This window comes from Sodiomyces alkalinus, assembly GCF_003711515.1.
Source record: "Sodiomyces alkalinus F11 unplaced genomic scaffold SODALscaffold_9, whole genome shotgun sequence".
Taxonomy (NCBI): domain Eukaryota; kingdom Fungi; phylum Ascomycota; class Sordariomycetes; order Glomerellales; family Plectosphaerellaceae; genus Sodiomyces; species Sodiomyces alkalinus.
The window spans coordinates 468116-484556 of record NW_021167087.1 but is presented as its reverse complement, the minus strand read 5'-3'; the positions used below and the strand labels follow the sequence as shown (position 1 = coordinate 484556).

The following is a 16441-nucleotide window of genomic DNA, read 5'->3' as shown; positions in this document are numbered from 1 at the left end:
AAATCTGCCCATCTGCTAGCGGCATTGGAACGTCTCGCTACTGAACGGGCGGGTTGCCGGCGCACAGACTAGCATCAAGCTTCGCTGCACGTTGCAAGTCCAGGAGAAGAAAAAAAAAGGAGATGGTGGGGGTCGCAGCCGCCGTCAAATCGAGCTAGTCTTCACCAAGTCACCGTTTGTAATTCTCGTTGCCCTTGTCTGCTTGTCTGAATCAACCGGACGAGACCTTGAGTCTTGACCGAACTCGCGGCCAGGGGTCCGCCACACGCTATACACGTGTACTACTGAGTTTTAATTAGGAGATTCGTCGTTATGAAAGCACACTTCGCAACTCACATAGGCTATAGCCATGTGACTGACCTTGGGGCAGCATCTATTGGCAATATAAAATGAAATAATTACATTACCAAGCAACTCCCTACTCGCCGCTGTATATTTTCGGGGCTTTTTGAGGAGTGGACGGACTTCCCGACTCCCGACAAGCAAGCAAACTTCAGAAATGAGGGTTTCCCCTTTTCTTTCGCTTTGCTGGCCGTACGATGTAGAACAGAGAAGGTTCTACTCATCACTCAGTGGGTCGCGATATAAAGCTGGATGTCCTTGAGATACCCGTCTTAAATTTTCTGTGTATCAAGAACTTCTCGTACGGGTAGTTCGATTTGCTTACGTTGTATTTGCCTTCGAGTCGTTCAATGCTATTTTTGTTGGCTTATGTACAGTGTAGGATGACTTGCCGCGACTCAGCCCAGCGAAACGGCGTCGGACTGTACCCACCTTTATCCCCACGTTCGTGATACGGATACGGTGGTAAGACGGTGATTCCCACCGTTGTACGGACTAAAAAGTACGAGCACCGGATTGCCATGTTTAGCTACCATGCTTGGATAGGAGGCACCAGCCCTGCACATAGTAATAGCTTAGCGTATTGCATTGTACACGTAGTGTAAGAGCATCGGCCTAGGTCGGGGCCAGTCTCAATGGCCCGCTGGGTCGGTCACCCGTTCGCCTCTTCCAGGGTCTTCCCCTAATCATCCCCGTTGCCTTCTCTTCTCACCCCCAGCCGTCTCCTTTCGCCGTGTCCTCCCTTCGCGACGGTAGCTTGAACAAGCAACAGGGTAGGGCCACGACGCGCTAGGAGCTAGCAGACACGGATCCTAATTACATTGCGGAGTACTATGATATTATGATGGAAGGTACGAACGGAATAGGAGGGTATATAAGATACAACTGGCGTTCCTGCCTCGATCTGTTGTTCTGATCCGACTATCTATTTCTCTGCTTTCCCCTTCCCGAATATCAAAAAACGACGCCCACCCGCATTTCCTTGCTCCTTGCCTTAAAATATTTTCCTCCTTTGACGCCCGTTAGACTTTTCTACGCCACTGTCGAGTTGTTGCCACTTCGGAACACACATTGCCTATTTCATACATAAGCCGTGATAATTAGGGGAAGCCCTCATACCTCGCGTTGAGTCAACTGCAACCGGTAACCGGGTCGCTCTTACCTGCTCTTTCGCATTCCAATTCAACGACTACCTGCCTTCCACACAATTCAACGACACAAAAACTCTTCCTCCGGAATCAGACGACTCGGTAGCTGGCAGGTCTTTGCCCTAAAAAAGCGAGGCCATCCTGATTCTACAGAACCATTACAACACACAACACACCATCTTGCCATCCTAGGCTCTGATCACCACCTTCATCTCAGCATCTTGGGCGTATCGTAAGAAGCAGCAGCAGTGTTTTCGCTATTGAGGGTCTTCGTGTCTTGTCTGTGAAAGACAGAACTGCCAAACAGTACGGTGGCGCGCAACTGGAGACATTAGATCCCTAAGTTGCCCTGCACACGAATCATTGACCGGTCACATCACGGGATTCCACGCGTATATTTTTTTCCCGCGCTTGACCCAGTTTTTACGCGTTGAGAGAAGATTTCTTCTTTTTGTTCACCAACCATTGGGAATTCGGCTTTGCCTGTTGCTCTGTCATTTCCCTTTGATCATCTCACCCCTTTTCATTCACCGCCACTCGGTCGGCTGTCGGGAAGCAAACAACTTTATTCACATCCCTTCATTCTACACCTCTCCGAACCAACACAATCGCAATGGCTACCATTCGCTCGGCTGTTCGCGCTGCGACGCGCGCCTCCGTGGCCCCTCGCTTTGCCACCAACATCGGCTCTGTTCAGGCTGTTCGAGCCTTCAGCTCCTCCACTGCCAGACTCAGTGTCCGCGAGAAGGAGGTCCCGGTCACCACTTGGCCAGCTACCAAGGATGGCCCATCTTCTATCCCCGTCATTCCTAAGAAGCAGTCAGAGTTCGAGGTTGATGCCGCAGAGAATGAGGAGGTCCACCCCCTGACCCAGGAGGCCTATAACAAGATGTCTCCCACCATGCAGAAGATGTCCGTTCATGGCAAGACCATCATCATCACTGGCGGTGCTCGGGGTCTCGGAAACCACATGGCTCGTGCCTGCGTCGAAGCCGGCGCCGCCAATCTCGTCATCTTCGATGCGAACCAGGAGCTCGGAGAGGCAGCTGTTCGTGAGCTCTATGAGAAGACGGGTCTGCCTGTCACCTTCTTCAAAGTCGATGTCCGTGACGAAGATGCTATCAACGCCGCTGTCGACCGCGCCGTCGAGATGTACGGTATTCCCGATGTTCTGGTGAACGCCGCTGGCATAGCTGAGTATGTTTTATCTCCTCCCCCCTCTTTCCCAATTCTCAACATAAAAACTAACACCCATCTCTAGCTCCAACATCAAGGCAGAGGAGTATGACAGCAAGATGTTCCGTCGTCTGATTGACATCAACCTCAACGGAACCTTCCTCGTGTCCCAGGCCGTGGGCCGCCGTATGATTGCGGCCGGCAAGCCCGGCTCCATCATTCTTGTGGCCTCCATGTCCGGCAGCATTGTCAACTACCCGCAGGAGCAGTCGTGCTACAACGCTTCCAAGGCAGGCGTCATTCAGTTCGGCAAGTCCATCGCCTCCGAATGGGCCAAGTACAACATCCGCGTCAACTGCATCTCTCCTGGCTACATGGACACCGCCCTCAACCGCGTTCCCGCCCTTGAGGCTCAGAAGAAGATCTGGCGCAGCCTGACGCCCCAGAACCGTCTCGGCGCCGTCGACGACCTCAACGGTCTCTGCGTCTTTCTCGCCTCCGACGCTTCTGGTTTCATGACTGGCTCTAACATCCTCATTGACGGCGGTTACTCCTGCTACTAGATGCTGAAGGCTGGCGTGCCTTTCTTCTTAGACCTTTTTAATTGTTCTCCCTCTTGTTTTGGCATGGTATGCAACATTGGGCGAGATAGCTATCTATACCCGATACACACGGCTTGGCGTTAAAGGGGCGATTATCCACCATGGGATCAGGTTAGACCATCCTAGAGGCCATTCTAGAGGATAGAGATTCTGAAAATTCATTTGTCTTTGCTATTCTATCTCATGCACGCTACTTATTTTTAAATCCTGCGACCTTCGCGATGACTGGTTCGTCGCGTCGTTGTGGCTGTTCTCGAAACATGGGACCGCCATCACTATCAACGAACGCAGAGCGACTCGCAATGCTCGAATAAGTGACAGGAGGGCGAGCGGTTAGCGTTCCTTATTTGTCAGCGGACGGCGTGATTCGAGGCCATCTGAACAAGAGCCCGCAGACAACAACCGCTGGGAGTGCGTGGATCTCCATGTTCAAGCCTAATAAACGGTTTGGTAAACGGCGGCTGGCTTGTGGTTGGCTTATGGTTGGCTCACAGAGCCGCGGAAAGGTGCTCGAAGATGCTCTGTGCTCAGTTCTCCATCTATGCCTCAACCGCTACACCTACTGCAGTGTAGCTTACTACTTTTTACCCAGACGAGACTACACCGGGTCTTTGCCTCCTACCTTAGCCTTAGGCGACGTGTTGGATACTCTCATCAAAGGGGGTATAGGTATCACATTGCGTGTCTAGGACCTACGGGGGATTTACAACAGCACGAAGCTTTTTCCAACCCGCGTGTATGACTGTTACACCAACATGGGCGCGATATATTGACCTTCGAGACAGTTCCAAATATTCCGATCCCGAGCTGCTGGTATGATGTATAGCGTATGCTTATACGTTTTACGCCGTACTATCGAAGGCATGGGTATTGAAACGAATCAGCCACGGGGTATCCATTGGTCGTCATGACAGCAATTTCCAGCCAATTAAGGCTTCTGCAAGAGAAGGGTTGGATATTGGGAAAATCGTTGGCTCTGGTGACTTGTCCTGCAGTTGTCCGCCCCCATGGAGTAAGAGATCACACATGTAATTACTCCCTTGCATGAGGCGCTTCCTTTGTGCATCTTTTGAAGAGCCTATGGCTTGCTCCGCGGTTTGGGACGGAGGAAAGCAAAGGGACCACCTAGTCCAGTCTCGTTACCATCCACTAGCAGATATCATCGCCTAATCGGCGGCCGTTCGACACTACCAACGCAAAACGTCTGAACTAGAAGGGTCCGAAGCGGTGAGGATTCAGTCCGTGATGCGCATCTTCCCCAGATGGCCTAGTGCCGCCTGTTACTTCGAATCGGGACAAGCCCGGCGGTCAGGTACCTTTCCACAGAGCCTTGGCGGAAAGAACGAAACGTCCATTTGGCTGGATGAGAATGAGAACACGACCCTCGGAGGAAGAAAGAAATAAAGAAGAAAACAACATCTGAAAAGCTGATGAACCCTCTAGGTTGGAGTAGGGTTGGCTGGTAAGACTGAGTACACTCGCCAAGACGCTACGTATAATATTGGGATATATGGTAACTCAGGCATGGGAGCAAGTCATACACTATCCGTATAACAAAATGCGCTGGTAAAGTAGGTATGATTGCCATCCGCGATATAACCGGGGTGGTTTGCGTCGTTGACCTAACTCCATAGAGTCCCAAATCTCGCGAGGGTGCGTGGCAAAGAGGCAAGTAATGTCCAGCCGACTGGAGGCCTTCTCAAGTCGAACCAGAGGACCAGCGTATCAATGGCAATAACAGCGTCTACTACGCTGTACCGTTCGACCCTTGGTTGAGGTTTACGTGTGGGTATGAACGGAGGGGTTCGCCGAGACACAACACACGGTTGTAAGGCTGAAGCAAAGCACCTACGGGTAAGACGTGGGCAAGACAGCGGGGCGGGCCACCCACTTGTGGTTGGGCAGGGCTTTCTCAGTTCCTTGGCGAAAGCTTAGTCAGTCTGGAAGCAAAGCCTCTGCTTCAATACGACCTTGAGTTGCACAACTCTGTCCATCCACCAAGGATTTCAAGCACCTACGGATACAATGTACGTCCGTAGGCATTCATTTTTCGTGCGCCATAATCGCAGATCATGTCCTGGATAAACCTTTTCATGATAGCTGTCAAAAATACTACCATGGACAATACTTAACTTCAGGTGGCAGATGATGCTGGAAAGATGAGGCGGGCCATATGAAGTTTTCCAGGTCCAAGGTGGGGAGCCATGAGATTTCTCATACCTAAGGTACGTACCTACATACGTTACATGCCTCAGTACTAGGTACTCCGTGCGATGCCAAATTCTGAACTACTTTGCTGGGTGAGGTGCTCGCGGGGTCTATCAATTCATGCGGATAGTTGATCTGGATAACCAGTTTCGTCTCTAACGAATTTCTCTTACCTCTCTGGTTACTTGCAGAACTCAGGACACCTTACAAAATACGTTACCTAGGTCCCTAGGTACCTCAGGTAATTAACGTAAGGTCCGGATACAGTAGGTTCAGGGTACGTATCTCATGATAATGAACCAGCCTCTTTCACTTCCAGCTGCGCCACAATGTTTAGCATCAGGCCTCATCGGCGGACAACGGACCAGACATCTTCTAGACCAGACACTAATAATCAGGGCCAGTCTGTCTTATTCAACCGAACAGCTATGCCCACTCCACTTTTCCCCTCCACCAGGTCCTCATACGAATAAGAACCAGTACGGTTCAGAGAGCGGGGAGCCATCAACCCTTTTCGAGATACTATCATCTCGTCTCCGCCTTTATCCGAATCTATCTGGCTGCAACACAAAGAGAGAGCGCCATAATATTATCGTTGAGACTTCTTGTGTTTGATTTATCCCAGGTGGCTAAAATAAGGCATAACGTGAGTGTGCTGGCTTGATAACTCTATTTCCTAACCGTTTAAGACTATTCTCATATATAAGCACCCTGCAGAGATAGGTACATCATCCTATAGGTTGCTCTTTTTTTAAAGTCATCGCAGTCATTACGTGGGTACACCTTTAGCGTATCTACCAGGTAGGTACCTTGATTAATTAAAGCCTTAGAAGGCACGAATACAGACGACGAACAAGGGCAACACAACAACCAACCGGCTCTCACACGTGATCGATTACGAGGATAATAAACAAGGATAAAAACCAGCACTTACCACAAACAAAGAAGGTACTGATGCGCCCATCCACTTAATGCGTTAGGTTTGGAGACAAGTCTACCTTATGGTACCTCCAGTGTTTATGTACCAAGTACTCCCGTACTGACCTTCAGTCGCACAAGCCGCACAACCAGCACAGACCACGAGTCCACAAAGGCAAGCAACGTGATTGCTCAACTCCGCCTCCATCGAAGTACCTTAGCAAGGGGTCATACCTAATCACCTTTGCACGGTCCCTACCGATTTTTTTCTCCCACCTCACACTGCACACCCCTGCGGGCTTTGGCTCTCTTTGTTTGATGATATTTGCGCGCAAGACTTCCGGGTCGTAACATGGACAGCCAGAGTTCTCTCTCCAACGGGATCTCACAGCGTCGCAGGCTCACCAAGAAACCACCGTCTACTCACTACCATCAGTACACCCGCTCGTCCGGTGGCCTCGATGGTGGCATCGACGCCCAATCCCTCCAGAGCGAGCGTAGTTCCACGAGTCTGAAGCGAACACCGAGCGCGCCGCCCGTCAGAAGCAGCCTTTCTACCCCCCACGACGACCAATTTCTTCGTTACCTCCCCTCCAGTCAACCCTCTTTCCCTTCACCGAATCCGGCCCAGGGCCAGTTCGCCCCGTCCTCATATCGCAGCCCCGCCATCGCCATCTCCCCAGACCTCGACAGTCGGTCTCCGCAAGGGACGGACGGATTCATCGGTGCCCCCTTTGACGGCGCCGCCATCCTCGACCGCATCGAGCAGACAAAGTCGCCGACACTTCAGCAGTCGACCTTCCTCCACCAAGACCCCGCTCCGACCACACCCAAACCATTCTCCCACACGGCCCAGACCATGTCGCCGGGACTCCGCCGCTCCGTGAGCTTCACTTCGGCCGCACCCGTCATGAGGGATAAGTCGCAGGCGAACCCGACAATGGAGAATCAGTTGCTGAGCCCGAAAAGGTACTCGGACGAGGGCAAAGACTCGAAGCCAGGCAACATTCGCAAAAAGTCCGGATTCTCGGGTTTTGTGAACAGTCTCGTCGGGTCTCAGAAGAAGCCAGTCATCTCGGCTCCCGAGAACCCAGTCCATGTTACCCATGTCGGATATGACAGCACTACGGGCCAATTTACGGTTAGGCTTTTTCTTCCTTTCGTCTTTCCCCTTCCTACCGGTTCCTACCCTTCTCCATCCCTCACGTTGTCCTTGCTCAGACCCATCGATGCCATAAATACATTCTTGCTGACTACAGGCGTACAGGGCCTGCCAAAAGAATGGCAACGTCTCATTAACGAGAGCGGTATATCAGAGAAGGAGCGGAGGGAACACCCCCAGACCATGGTTGACATCCTCACATTCTACAAGGAGACCACGGAGAAGCCGCCCGAAGATCAATTCTTAGAAAAGTTCCATGATGCTCGCGCGCCAGAGTATCGGCAATATGTGAACACTCCTGGAGGGGCCATGTCCCCAGGTATGTATCCGCCAACAAGTTATATGGGTATGTCACCACTCCCAAGTCCATCCATGAGTGTCGTCTCTGGCGTGTCCACGTTGCCAACTGTCGATAATGAAGGATCGTTCGAAAATCCTCGACAACCGCCTCCGGTTCCCGGCCAGAACCGAGGCCTGGGTCTGGCAAAGGACACCAATCTCACGCCGAGTCGCCCTGCTCCGAGACCCCCCATCAATCTACCGGCAAGAACTGCGCCACCCGCACCGTACGTCACGAAGGACTCGGGCATCGGCATGTCACAGCCCAGCGAGGACCTGCCCGCCACGGCCTACGCGCCGCCCAAGGATAGCATTCCCATGCTTCCCGAGGAGCACCGGTCGCGGTCCAATTCCCGTGTCAATGGGCCGGCGCCTTATGCACCAGCCAGCCCCCAGCCCCTGACTCATCAGCACCAGCCTCAAGTTCTTTCACCGGCCGGTCCGCCTCCTGCCCTCTCGCCGTCGCAAGCCGCCGCATCATATCAGCAGCAGCTTCTCCAGCAACAGCAAGAACAAGCTTTGGCTCAGGCCCAAGCTGCCATGTCCGGGCAGATCGGTCGGGCTCCCAGCAAGAGGCAGCCGGCACCTCATCCCCATCAGCCACAACCATCCGTGACGTCGCCAAGCCCGGCCCAACAGCCGTATTCTCAAGGAGGAAGTACTGCCAGCACGAACCCGTCTCATAGGCCCCAAATTGGTGTGCCCGGCCAACCGGGCTCCCGGCCTAGGCACCGGGCACGCCAGAGCAATAACGTCGACGTGGTTGCGGCACTCAAGCGTATTTGTTCCGAGGGCGATCCCCGGGAGATATACCGCGGGTTTAACAAGATCGGTCAGGGGGCCTCCGGCGGGGTCTTTACTGGGCATGAGCGCGGGACGAATCGTCTTGTGGCCATCAAGCAGATGAACCTCGAACAACAACCGAAAAAGGATCTCATCATTAACGAGATCCTCGTCATGAAGGAGAGCTCTCACCCGAATATTGTCAACTTCATTGACAGCTACTTATGTGGTGGTGAGCTCTGGGTCGTCATGGAGTTCATGGAGGGCGGCAGTCTCACCGACGTGGTCACCTTCAACATGATGACCGAGGGCCAAATAGCGTCGGTATGCCGCGAGACTCTGAAGGGCCTTCAGCACCTTCACTCAAAGGGCGTCATCCACCGTGACATCAAGTCGGACAATATCCTTTTGTCTCTTGATGGAAACATCAAGCTCAGTACGTTTCTTTCTTTCTCTCTTCTTTCTTGGTCAGCGGCCCCAGACGATGGGATGACATGTCGAGGCTAATTTCGAGTTCTCCAGCCGATTTTGGCTTCTGTGCCACCATCAACGAAGCCCAGAATAAGCGCACAACGATGGTCGGAACCCCCTACTGGATGGCACCGGAAGTTGTCACGAGGAAAGAATACGGCCGGAAGGTCGATATTTGGTCCCTCGGGATTATGGCGATTGAAATGATCGAGGGAGAGCCGCCGTATCTGACCGAGTCGCCTCTGCGCGCACTGTGGCTGATCGCGACTAATGGCACTCCCGCGATCAAGGACGAACGGGATCTCTCGCCCGTTTTCCGGGATTTCCTCTACTTTGCTTTGAAGGTGGACCCTGAAAAACGTGCCAGCGCGCATGATCTTCTTCGGGTACGTCGTGAACCATTGATGGATCCTCCTACACCTTGCTTTGTGGCCTTTTTCTTCTTCTTCTTCTTCTTTTTTTTTTGTTGATCAACCGACTGACATGGACGTTCCCCACAGCATGATTTCATGAAACTATGTGTCGACCTTTCTCAGTTGTCACCACTCGTTCGCGCGGCTCGAGAAGCGCGACTCCAGGAAAAGGCGCGCAAAGGCCAGTAGGAGTGGTTCTTCGCACACTAAGTTCAGTTCTGGTCCCGCTTGAAGCCGTTGACAGGCTACGAGCTCAGCCCATTTACGTGGCAGGTCTTTCATTTCTACGGAGTACGACAAATTCAAGCATCTTTCAGAAACTATTATTCCCTATTCCCTATTCCCTTTCCGGCTTCAAAACTCCGGGATATGCTGAGCACCTATTCAAGCAGATACTCGGGGTTCTGCATATACTTCGATTAAGGGACACTCGAGCCCCGGCTCAGCTTCTTCGATCCCGCCGTCTCTACGGATACGGAACGCTGTCTACTGCACCTCATCGGAGGCGGCCTCATTTCATGGCAGCATGAGCCACACTGTGCGGGCAACAGGCTTCGGCCCGAACGAGTCCTATGCCTCCCAAATAACTAAGCAGCACACCACTACTAGCTTGACATTGGCTTTTGTGGCTTTTTTCTTCTTTTTTTTTTTGCTTTTCCTTTTCCAATTTTTGATAATGCCACCATGGGTGTGAAGGTGCCTGGTTGTCGATACATCGACGCAGACACGACTGCATATCACGACCAACTCCTCCACTCTGTGTCACAGCCTCGACCGCCCGTTTGCGTTGTATATGAGCGATCTCGATCGCTCGAGAAAGAATTGGTCATCCGGTGTCAGATGATACCAATATGGAGCAACTCCCGCAGCAGCCACTGGCGAGGGAGGGATGCTGTGAGACTACGGGAAGACCAGCCGATGAAGGGTACCCGAAGACTTTGGGATGAGGGCAACAGGGACTTTGGGGTTGCTATCACCCCTCTCTTTGCGTTACTTGGCTTCCATACGTTCTCCAAAATGGGACGCTGCGGAAAGTCCCTACGAAGTAGATCTGCGACTCGGAGCTTTTCTATTTTATTTATTTATTTTGTACGAATGACGGCGGCAAATGAAAGAGATTCCCATGGACCCAGTTTTCACCAAATGGGATAAGTTTGGATGAGAAAAGAATAGACATTTTCCATCGACACAGAAAGTTGACTTCTGACTATTTCATATCAGCAACCTGTGTTGCTTTGCCTTCCGAAGCATCGTATCGTATCGTCTTCGGGAATTACACATGGAATACGGAGTGTGGAGTACGGGGTAAGGTAGTACGGTGTAACACACTACGTGTCCTTTCACGTGACTCGATTCACTTCTCACGAATTTGGTTATGGATAATGTTTCAGAACAGGCCACTTATATCACTTATTACATAGCATGTGGATGTGGCGCCTAACCCTGTGGCGTGCTGAGGCGATGAGGCGTCGCAGAAGTAGCTTAACCAGGAATGGTTAAGTGGCCAATGTTTCCCGCCAAAAACACATGGGGAATGTGGCCAGGATTTGTAGGGGGGACGTGTCCGACTCTTCTGGAAGGAAGGACTCCCTGCTCGCTGTCTCGCCTAGATTTTCGATCTGGACATCGTGGAGCATCCGACACAGGGCTGCTGCGTTCCTCACCCTGTTCCCCCTGACCCTCCCTTCTCGCCGCCTTCTTCAATTTAACCAATTCACTCTCCTCCGTCACCTAATCACGAATAACAGCGCCAGGCTACCTCCTGCGTTGCAGTTCTTCTTCTTACCGTCCTCGGACGTCGCTGGATTCCGCCCCCTTTTTCTCCGCCTTCTACGCTTACAATTGCGCGATGTGCTAGGAAAGGCTTTAGAACCTTCCTCCAAGCGCAATTCCTTTCTCAATCCATCGCCATTCGGAACTCAGACCAGAAAGAAAGCTTCCGTTTCTTTTCTTACGCCTCAATTCACTTCGGTAAGCCGTTGCAACTCATATGGACTCGGGTTATGCCCATTGTCTCTGATGACATACGTAGTTGGCATTAACACATTTGTTCTTCCTCCCCTAGTCAGGTCCCGCCGTTTTTCCTTTCCAGGCCTCGACCAAGTAGCCTGAAAATACTCTTCAAAAGACATTGGCCCTTTTAATTTCGACATGGCGTCTTCCGCAAACAACACCAATGGTTCTGAGCTTTCCGCTGCTCAGCGACTGCTCCAGACGCACGCCGAAGCTCCCCACCATGTGACAGTGGAGGAGGTACCGGACGAAGACCTCTCCACCACCAGCTTCCATGGCGGCAGCTCCCAGACTCCGTCTTCGGAAGAGATTGTCTCCGCTAAGGCTGCTGGAAAGCAAAAGGAGAGCCAGGCTCCCACGCGGGCTCTGGACACGCAGTCCCACGAGCTCTTCCCCGAGCTCGGTGCTTCAAAACCCAAGGGTGGTGCCAACGTGGCCCCTGTTTGGGGTGCGAAAAGCAATTCCTCCGCTCCGGCAAACGGAATCTCTCGATCCTCGACCCCGGGGTCGGGCGTCGCAACGCCCACGGGGGGTGTCCCTTCCATGGTCATTCCCGGCCGCAATGTCGAAACCGTGGTCCTGGAACCCCAGTACGTTTTGCCACGCACCGAGCTGCGCCGGCCGATCCCCGATATCATCAAGGAGATCAACCGCAAGTCGCGCGCCAACATTACCATGTCGACGTCGGGCAATGGTCGTCTCAAGTTTGACGCCACTGGCCAGCAAGACGTTGCTCAACAAGCTTTGAAGGATCTTGTCGAGCAAATCGGCACCAAGGTGGGCATCTCCTGACCTCATCACGAAGAAGGAAAAAGAAGAAAAAAAGAAAAAAAGAAAAAACTTTGTCCCTATTACTCGTTGAGCTGACATAATCGTCCCTCCGTACCGCTCCCCATAGACGACCATTCGCGTTCCCATTCCTCAGGTCGCACGAGCACATATTATCGGCAAACAAGGTTCGACGATCAAGGCACTCCAGGAGAAGTCGGGCGCCCGCATCAAGCTGCCCAAGGCCGAGGAGCTCGGTGCGGCGCAGGATGACGACGATGATGCCACAATTGATGTCCTTGTCGAAGGCAATGCTCTGTCGGCGGCTTCGGCCCGAAACGAAATCCTGAAGATTGCCGGAGAGCGTGCTGCCAACATCAACGTTAAGCTGCGCGACGTCCCCGCTCAGTTCTATCCCTTTTTGGTGGGCCCAGACAGGAGCGGCATTGGAGGGCTCGAGAAAGAGGGTGTCCACATCCGCGTCCCTCCTTATCAGGTATGGGCGTCCGAGCCCCTTCCTGAGGTTCCGCCATCCGGGGACCGCCCACAGTTTTCCCCTGCGGCCCAGGAGAACCTCATTCACCTCGCCGGACAGCGCGAGGCGGTTCATGCTGCGCGTGCCGAGATTCAGCGCCGGGTCGCGGAGCTGAGGGACCAGCTATTGATGCAGCAGTTCGCCATCCAGCCCGGCCGCCATCAGTTCATTATCGGCTCCCGTGGCGTCTCGCCCGACGAGTTCTTTTCTCAGACCGGCTGCACCATCTTCTTGCCCACGGATGATGACAGCGACATGATCACCGTCATCGGCCCCAAGCAGCGAATCGAGCAGGGCATGGAGCATGCCATGGAGCTTGCCATGAACATGCAGAGCTCCCAGGTCGACATCTCCCGTTTCCACAGGAATGCACCTGACGGTGCCAGGATGCATGCTCGTCATATCACCCGCTTCCTTCGCCAGCGCGACATCATTTCCGAGTTGGAGCGTGCGCACAACACTCACATCACCACGCCTCGTAACCCCGACGGCACTGCTATGCCCTGGGAAGTGTACGCTCGAGACGGTAAGAATGCCATTAAAGCGCAGTCTGCCATCTCAGGTGTCATCCATGCCCTGCCGCCCTCCAGGATCACGACGGTGCCGGTGGATCCGTTCTTCCATGCTTACCTCCGCAAAGAGGTGAGCCCACGGATGACGCAGTCCCATGGCGTTCACGTCGTACTTCCTGGAGCCGAAGATGCTGGCGCTCCTGTCCTTCTGGTCTTCGAGGGCCCTTCTGCTGCGGAGCCCCAGCATCAAATCAAGACTGGGGCTCCCAGCCGAGAGGAGGAGGAGACGTTCAGGAAGAGCCTAGAGGACGCCAGGACGCATATTTTGGACATTATCAACAAGCAGGAGAGCATCGTCTCCACTTCCATCGACGTTCCCCAGATGTAAGTGCCCCCTATTCGCTGACCCTTAGGTGGGCTGTTTATGTTTTGTGACATGATCATTAACGACTGGGTTTAGCTTCCACGAGCGCCTGCGACGATTCATCAAGAAGGAACAGGAAAAACGGTCTGCGGACCAGATTCCAATCAGAGTCTCTTCGGCCAAGACGATCGTCACTCTCCGGGGGCCCGCTTCGGCTGTCGAGTCACTTGAGAACAAGATTGCCGCTTTTGTAGCGCAAGAAATCGAAGACGAGAAAGAACGCGGCCTTGTCACGACGTTCGACTTCCCGCAGAAGTTTGCCAATCACCTGATCGGTAAGAACGGCAGCCATATCGGCGAGCTTCGCGAGAGGTTCGACGTCGAGATTCAGGTACATGACGGCAAGGTCGAGCTCAAGGGACCGAAGGCCAAGGCCGAAGCCGCCAAGAGTCACATCAACTCGCTGGCTCGTACTTGGGCCGATGAGACCACGCACATTTTCAAGGTCGAGCCCAAATTCCACAGGGAGCTCATTGGTGTCGGCGGCAGTCTCATCAACCGTCTCCAGAACAAGTACAAGGTTCACATCTTCTTCCCCAAGCCTGCTAAGAGCGGCAAAGATGACGAGTCCAACGCCGACACGGCGAGCGACGCTGGCAAACCGCGGCGGCAGCAAGCCCCTGATGAGGTTATTGTCCGCGGGCCTAAGAAGGGCGCCGATGAGGCCCGCGATGAGATCTTGTCACTGGTCCAGTACTACAGGGACAACTCGTTCACGGCCACTGTCACCGTCCAACAGAAACAGGTCCCTTCCCTTATCGGCCAGGGAGGTGCCGCTCTTGATGAGTTGCGCCAGTCCACCGGAGCCAAGATTGACATTCCCGGTACTCGGGACACAGAGACGATTGATATCCAAATCAAGGGAGGCAAGGCCGAAGTGGCCGCGGCGAAGAAGGCTCTCGAAGAGAAGAAGGCAATTTTCGAGGACACCGTTGTCAAGACGATTGAAGTCGACAAGAAGTTCCACAAGGACTTGATCGGTCCGGGAGGTAAGGGAATCCGCCTGCCTGTGCTTGTTTTTTTTTTTTTTTTTTTTTTCGTCTCTACGTCCATCCCTACTGACATGGGGGGGTTTTTTACTTTTGAAGGCGCCATTCTCCGGGACATTGTCGTCAACGCTGGTGGGTCAGGCGACCGCCGTGAACTCGCTCGCACCATCCAGTTCCCGAAGCAGGATGCCGACGGCAATGCTATCAAGATCGAAGGCCGCTCCCAAGTCGTCGATAAGATCTGCGCCAGAATCCAGGAAATCGTAGCGGAACGGCAAAGCCAGGTCACCGAGATTCTGGATGTGCCCATCGAGAAGCACAGGAGCCTGATCGGCCGTGGCGGAGAAACGAAGCGACAGCTGGAGGCGCAGCTGGGCGTCTCCATTGACATCCCGCGTCAGGGTGACGGTAAGACGGGCATCAAGCTCACCGGTGTCCCCGATAAGCTGGCCAAGGCCAAGGAGCACATCTCGTCCCTGGTCAAGGAGCAGGAGGGCGAGACAATAATGGTGCCCCGGAACCTGCACCACGCTGTCTCCAACAACGGCCAGATCTTCCGCCAGCTCCGCAACAACCACCAGGTGACCGTTAGCCACGACGGCCACTCGGTGCCGCCCAAGTCCACGGCCACCCGTGCCAACGGGGGCTCTCTTCCGCTCATCACCGACGACGAAGCGACCACGGCCGAGGCCCATTCGTGGAAGGTGGAGAGCCTGGCCTCTACCGAAGATGGCGACATCCCCTGGGTGCTCCGCGGGTCTCCCGAGAACGTGGAGAAGGCCAAGGCGGCCATTGCGAACGCCCTCTCTCAGGCTCGTAAGAACACCACGATCGGACTCCTCGTGCTGCCGGACCCCACGACCTACCGCTACGTCATTGGCCAAGGCGGCAGCAAGGTCAACTCGATCCGTAAGCAGACGGGCTGCAAGATCAATGTGCCTCGCAACGACGCCAAGGAGGACGCCATTGAGATTACGGGTAGCCCCGAAGGGGTGGAGAAGGCCAAAGACCTGATCTTGGAGGCGGTTCGGGAAGGCATTAGCTCCCGCTCTCGGGACTAAGCAGACAAGAGCCTGAATGACCCGACAAATGTTCATTGGTCTGTCTCTTGGGAATGCCGTTAGAAGGGGTGCTTCCTGTCTCTGGTGGGCCTACTGTACCATACAAGGGAAAAGGGAGGCCGCTTTTACATCTTTTACATGTGTCTTTGTTGGATTTTTTCTTTTTCTTCTTTTTTTTATTTTTTTTTTATTTCTAGGATTTCCCACCGTCTTGGAAAAAATATCTGCATTATATAGGATATGAAAAGTGCAATGGAGAGTAGACTGGGGCCTATAAGAATGGAACAGCGGTTGCAGCAGTAGGGGCTGACGGTGCCCAACCCTCCTTACACTCGCCTGCAGCCAGGTGACGCTGGAAGGGGGGTTTCCTGTGTCAACAAATTCCTTCATATATGCCTTTGCTCCTCTATGTTTCTGGCATACCATGTTTGTTGCTTGGATGAGGAAGATGACTTGTGAATGGGGACGAAAATAAACTGGGGGGTCTTTGCAGGTCGTCGAGGAAAAAGCAAAACTGGAAGCCAGAGGGAAGATCTAAACTCAAACAAACATGAAAAAAATCAAACAATATACACAA

The 16441-nt window shown here is 53.3% G+C and overlaps 6 protein-coding genes across 6 annotated transcripts in view; all 6 read left to right on the top strand.

Moving 5' to 3' along the window:
• The window catches only part of SODALDRAFT_362034 (hypothetical protein), a gene marked incomplete at both ends in the record, with an annotated part of 1890 nt that extends 65 nt beyond the window's left edge, over window positions 1–1825 (top strand). Inside the window, 6 exons of the mRNA XM_028614426.1 lie at window positions 20–196; window positions 745–786; window positions 962–1115; window positions 1447–1592; window positions 1683–1738; window positions 1798–1825. Coding sequence (XP_028464058.1) covers window positions 20–196; window positions 745–786; window positions 962–1115; window positions 1447–1592; window positions 1683–1738; window positions 1798–1825 — 603 coding nt within the window. The remainder of the gene's footprint in view (window positions 1–19; window positions 197–744; window positions 787–961; window positions 1116–1446; window positions 1593–1682; window positions 1739–1797) is intronic.
• SODALDRAFT_380584 (NAD(P)-binding protein) lies at window positions 1798–3446 on the top strand. The gene is made up of 2 exons (XM_028615115.1): window positions 1798–2687; window positions 2752–3446. The coding sequence occupies exons 1-2, from the start codon at window positions 2104–2106 to the stop codon at window positions 3227–3229; spliced, it is 1062 nt and encodes a 353-aa protein (XP_028464057.1). The 5' UTR covers window positions 1798–2103; the 3' UTR covers window positions 3230–3446.
• Window positions 3447–3489: 43 nt separating this feature from the next.
• SODALDRAFT_362032 (hypothetical protein) lies at window positions 3490–5445 on the top strand (the record flags this gene model as incomplete). The annotated part of the gene is made up of 10 exons (XM_028614425.1): window positions 3490–3496; window positions 3623–3837; window positions 3958–4004; window positions 4054–4081; window positions 4264–4280; window positions 4344–4396; window positions 4482–4575; window positions 4903–5039; window positions 5174–5295; window positions 5407–5445. 10 exons carry the CDS (start codon window positions 3490–3492, stop codon window positions 5443–5445), a joined length of 759 nt encoding a protein of 252 aa, XP_028464056.1.
• Window positions 5446–6746: 1301 nt separating this feature from the next.
• SODALDRAFT_341192 (Pkinase-domain-containing protein) lies at window positions 6747–9751 on the top strand (the record flags this gene model as incomplete). The annotated part of the gene is made up of 5 exons (XM_028613021.1): window positions 6747–7535; window positions 7662–7902; window positions 7978–9114; window positions 9201–9535; window positions 9650–9751. The coding sequence occupies 5 exons, from the start codon at window positions 6747–6749 to the stop codon at window positions 9749–9751; spliced, it is 2604 nt and encodes an 867-aa protein (XP_028464055.1).
• Window positions 9752–10119: 368 nt separating this feature from the next.
• Window positions 10120–10761, top strand: SODALDRAFT_335326 (hypothetical protein). Its single transcript, XM_028612426.1, has one exon. The coding sequence runs from the start codon at window positions 10247–10249 to the stop codon at window positions 10712–10714; it is 468 nt and encodes a 155-aa protein (XP_028464054.1). The 5' UTR covers window positions 10120–10246; the 3' UTR covers window positions 10715–10761.
• Window positions 10762–11430: 669 nt separating this feature from the next.
• SODALDRAFT_215536 (KH domain-containing protein) lies at window positions 11431–15909 on the top strand. The gene is made up of 5 exons (XM_028607302.1): window positions 11431–11533; window positions 11628–12352; window positions 12474–13774; window positions 13851–14803; window positions 14903–15909. The coding sequence occupies exons 2-5, from the start codon at window positions 11714–11716 to the stop codon at window positions 15862–15864; spliced, it is 3855 nt and encodes a 1284-aa protein (XP_028464053.1). The 5' UTR covers window positions 11431–11533; window positions 11628–11713; the 3' UTR covers window positions 15865–15909.
• Window positions 15910–16441: the final 532 nt, after the last annotated feature.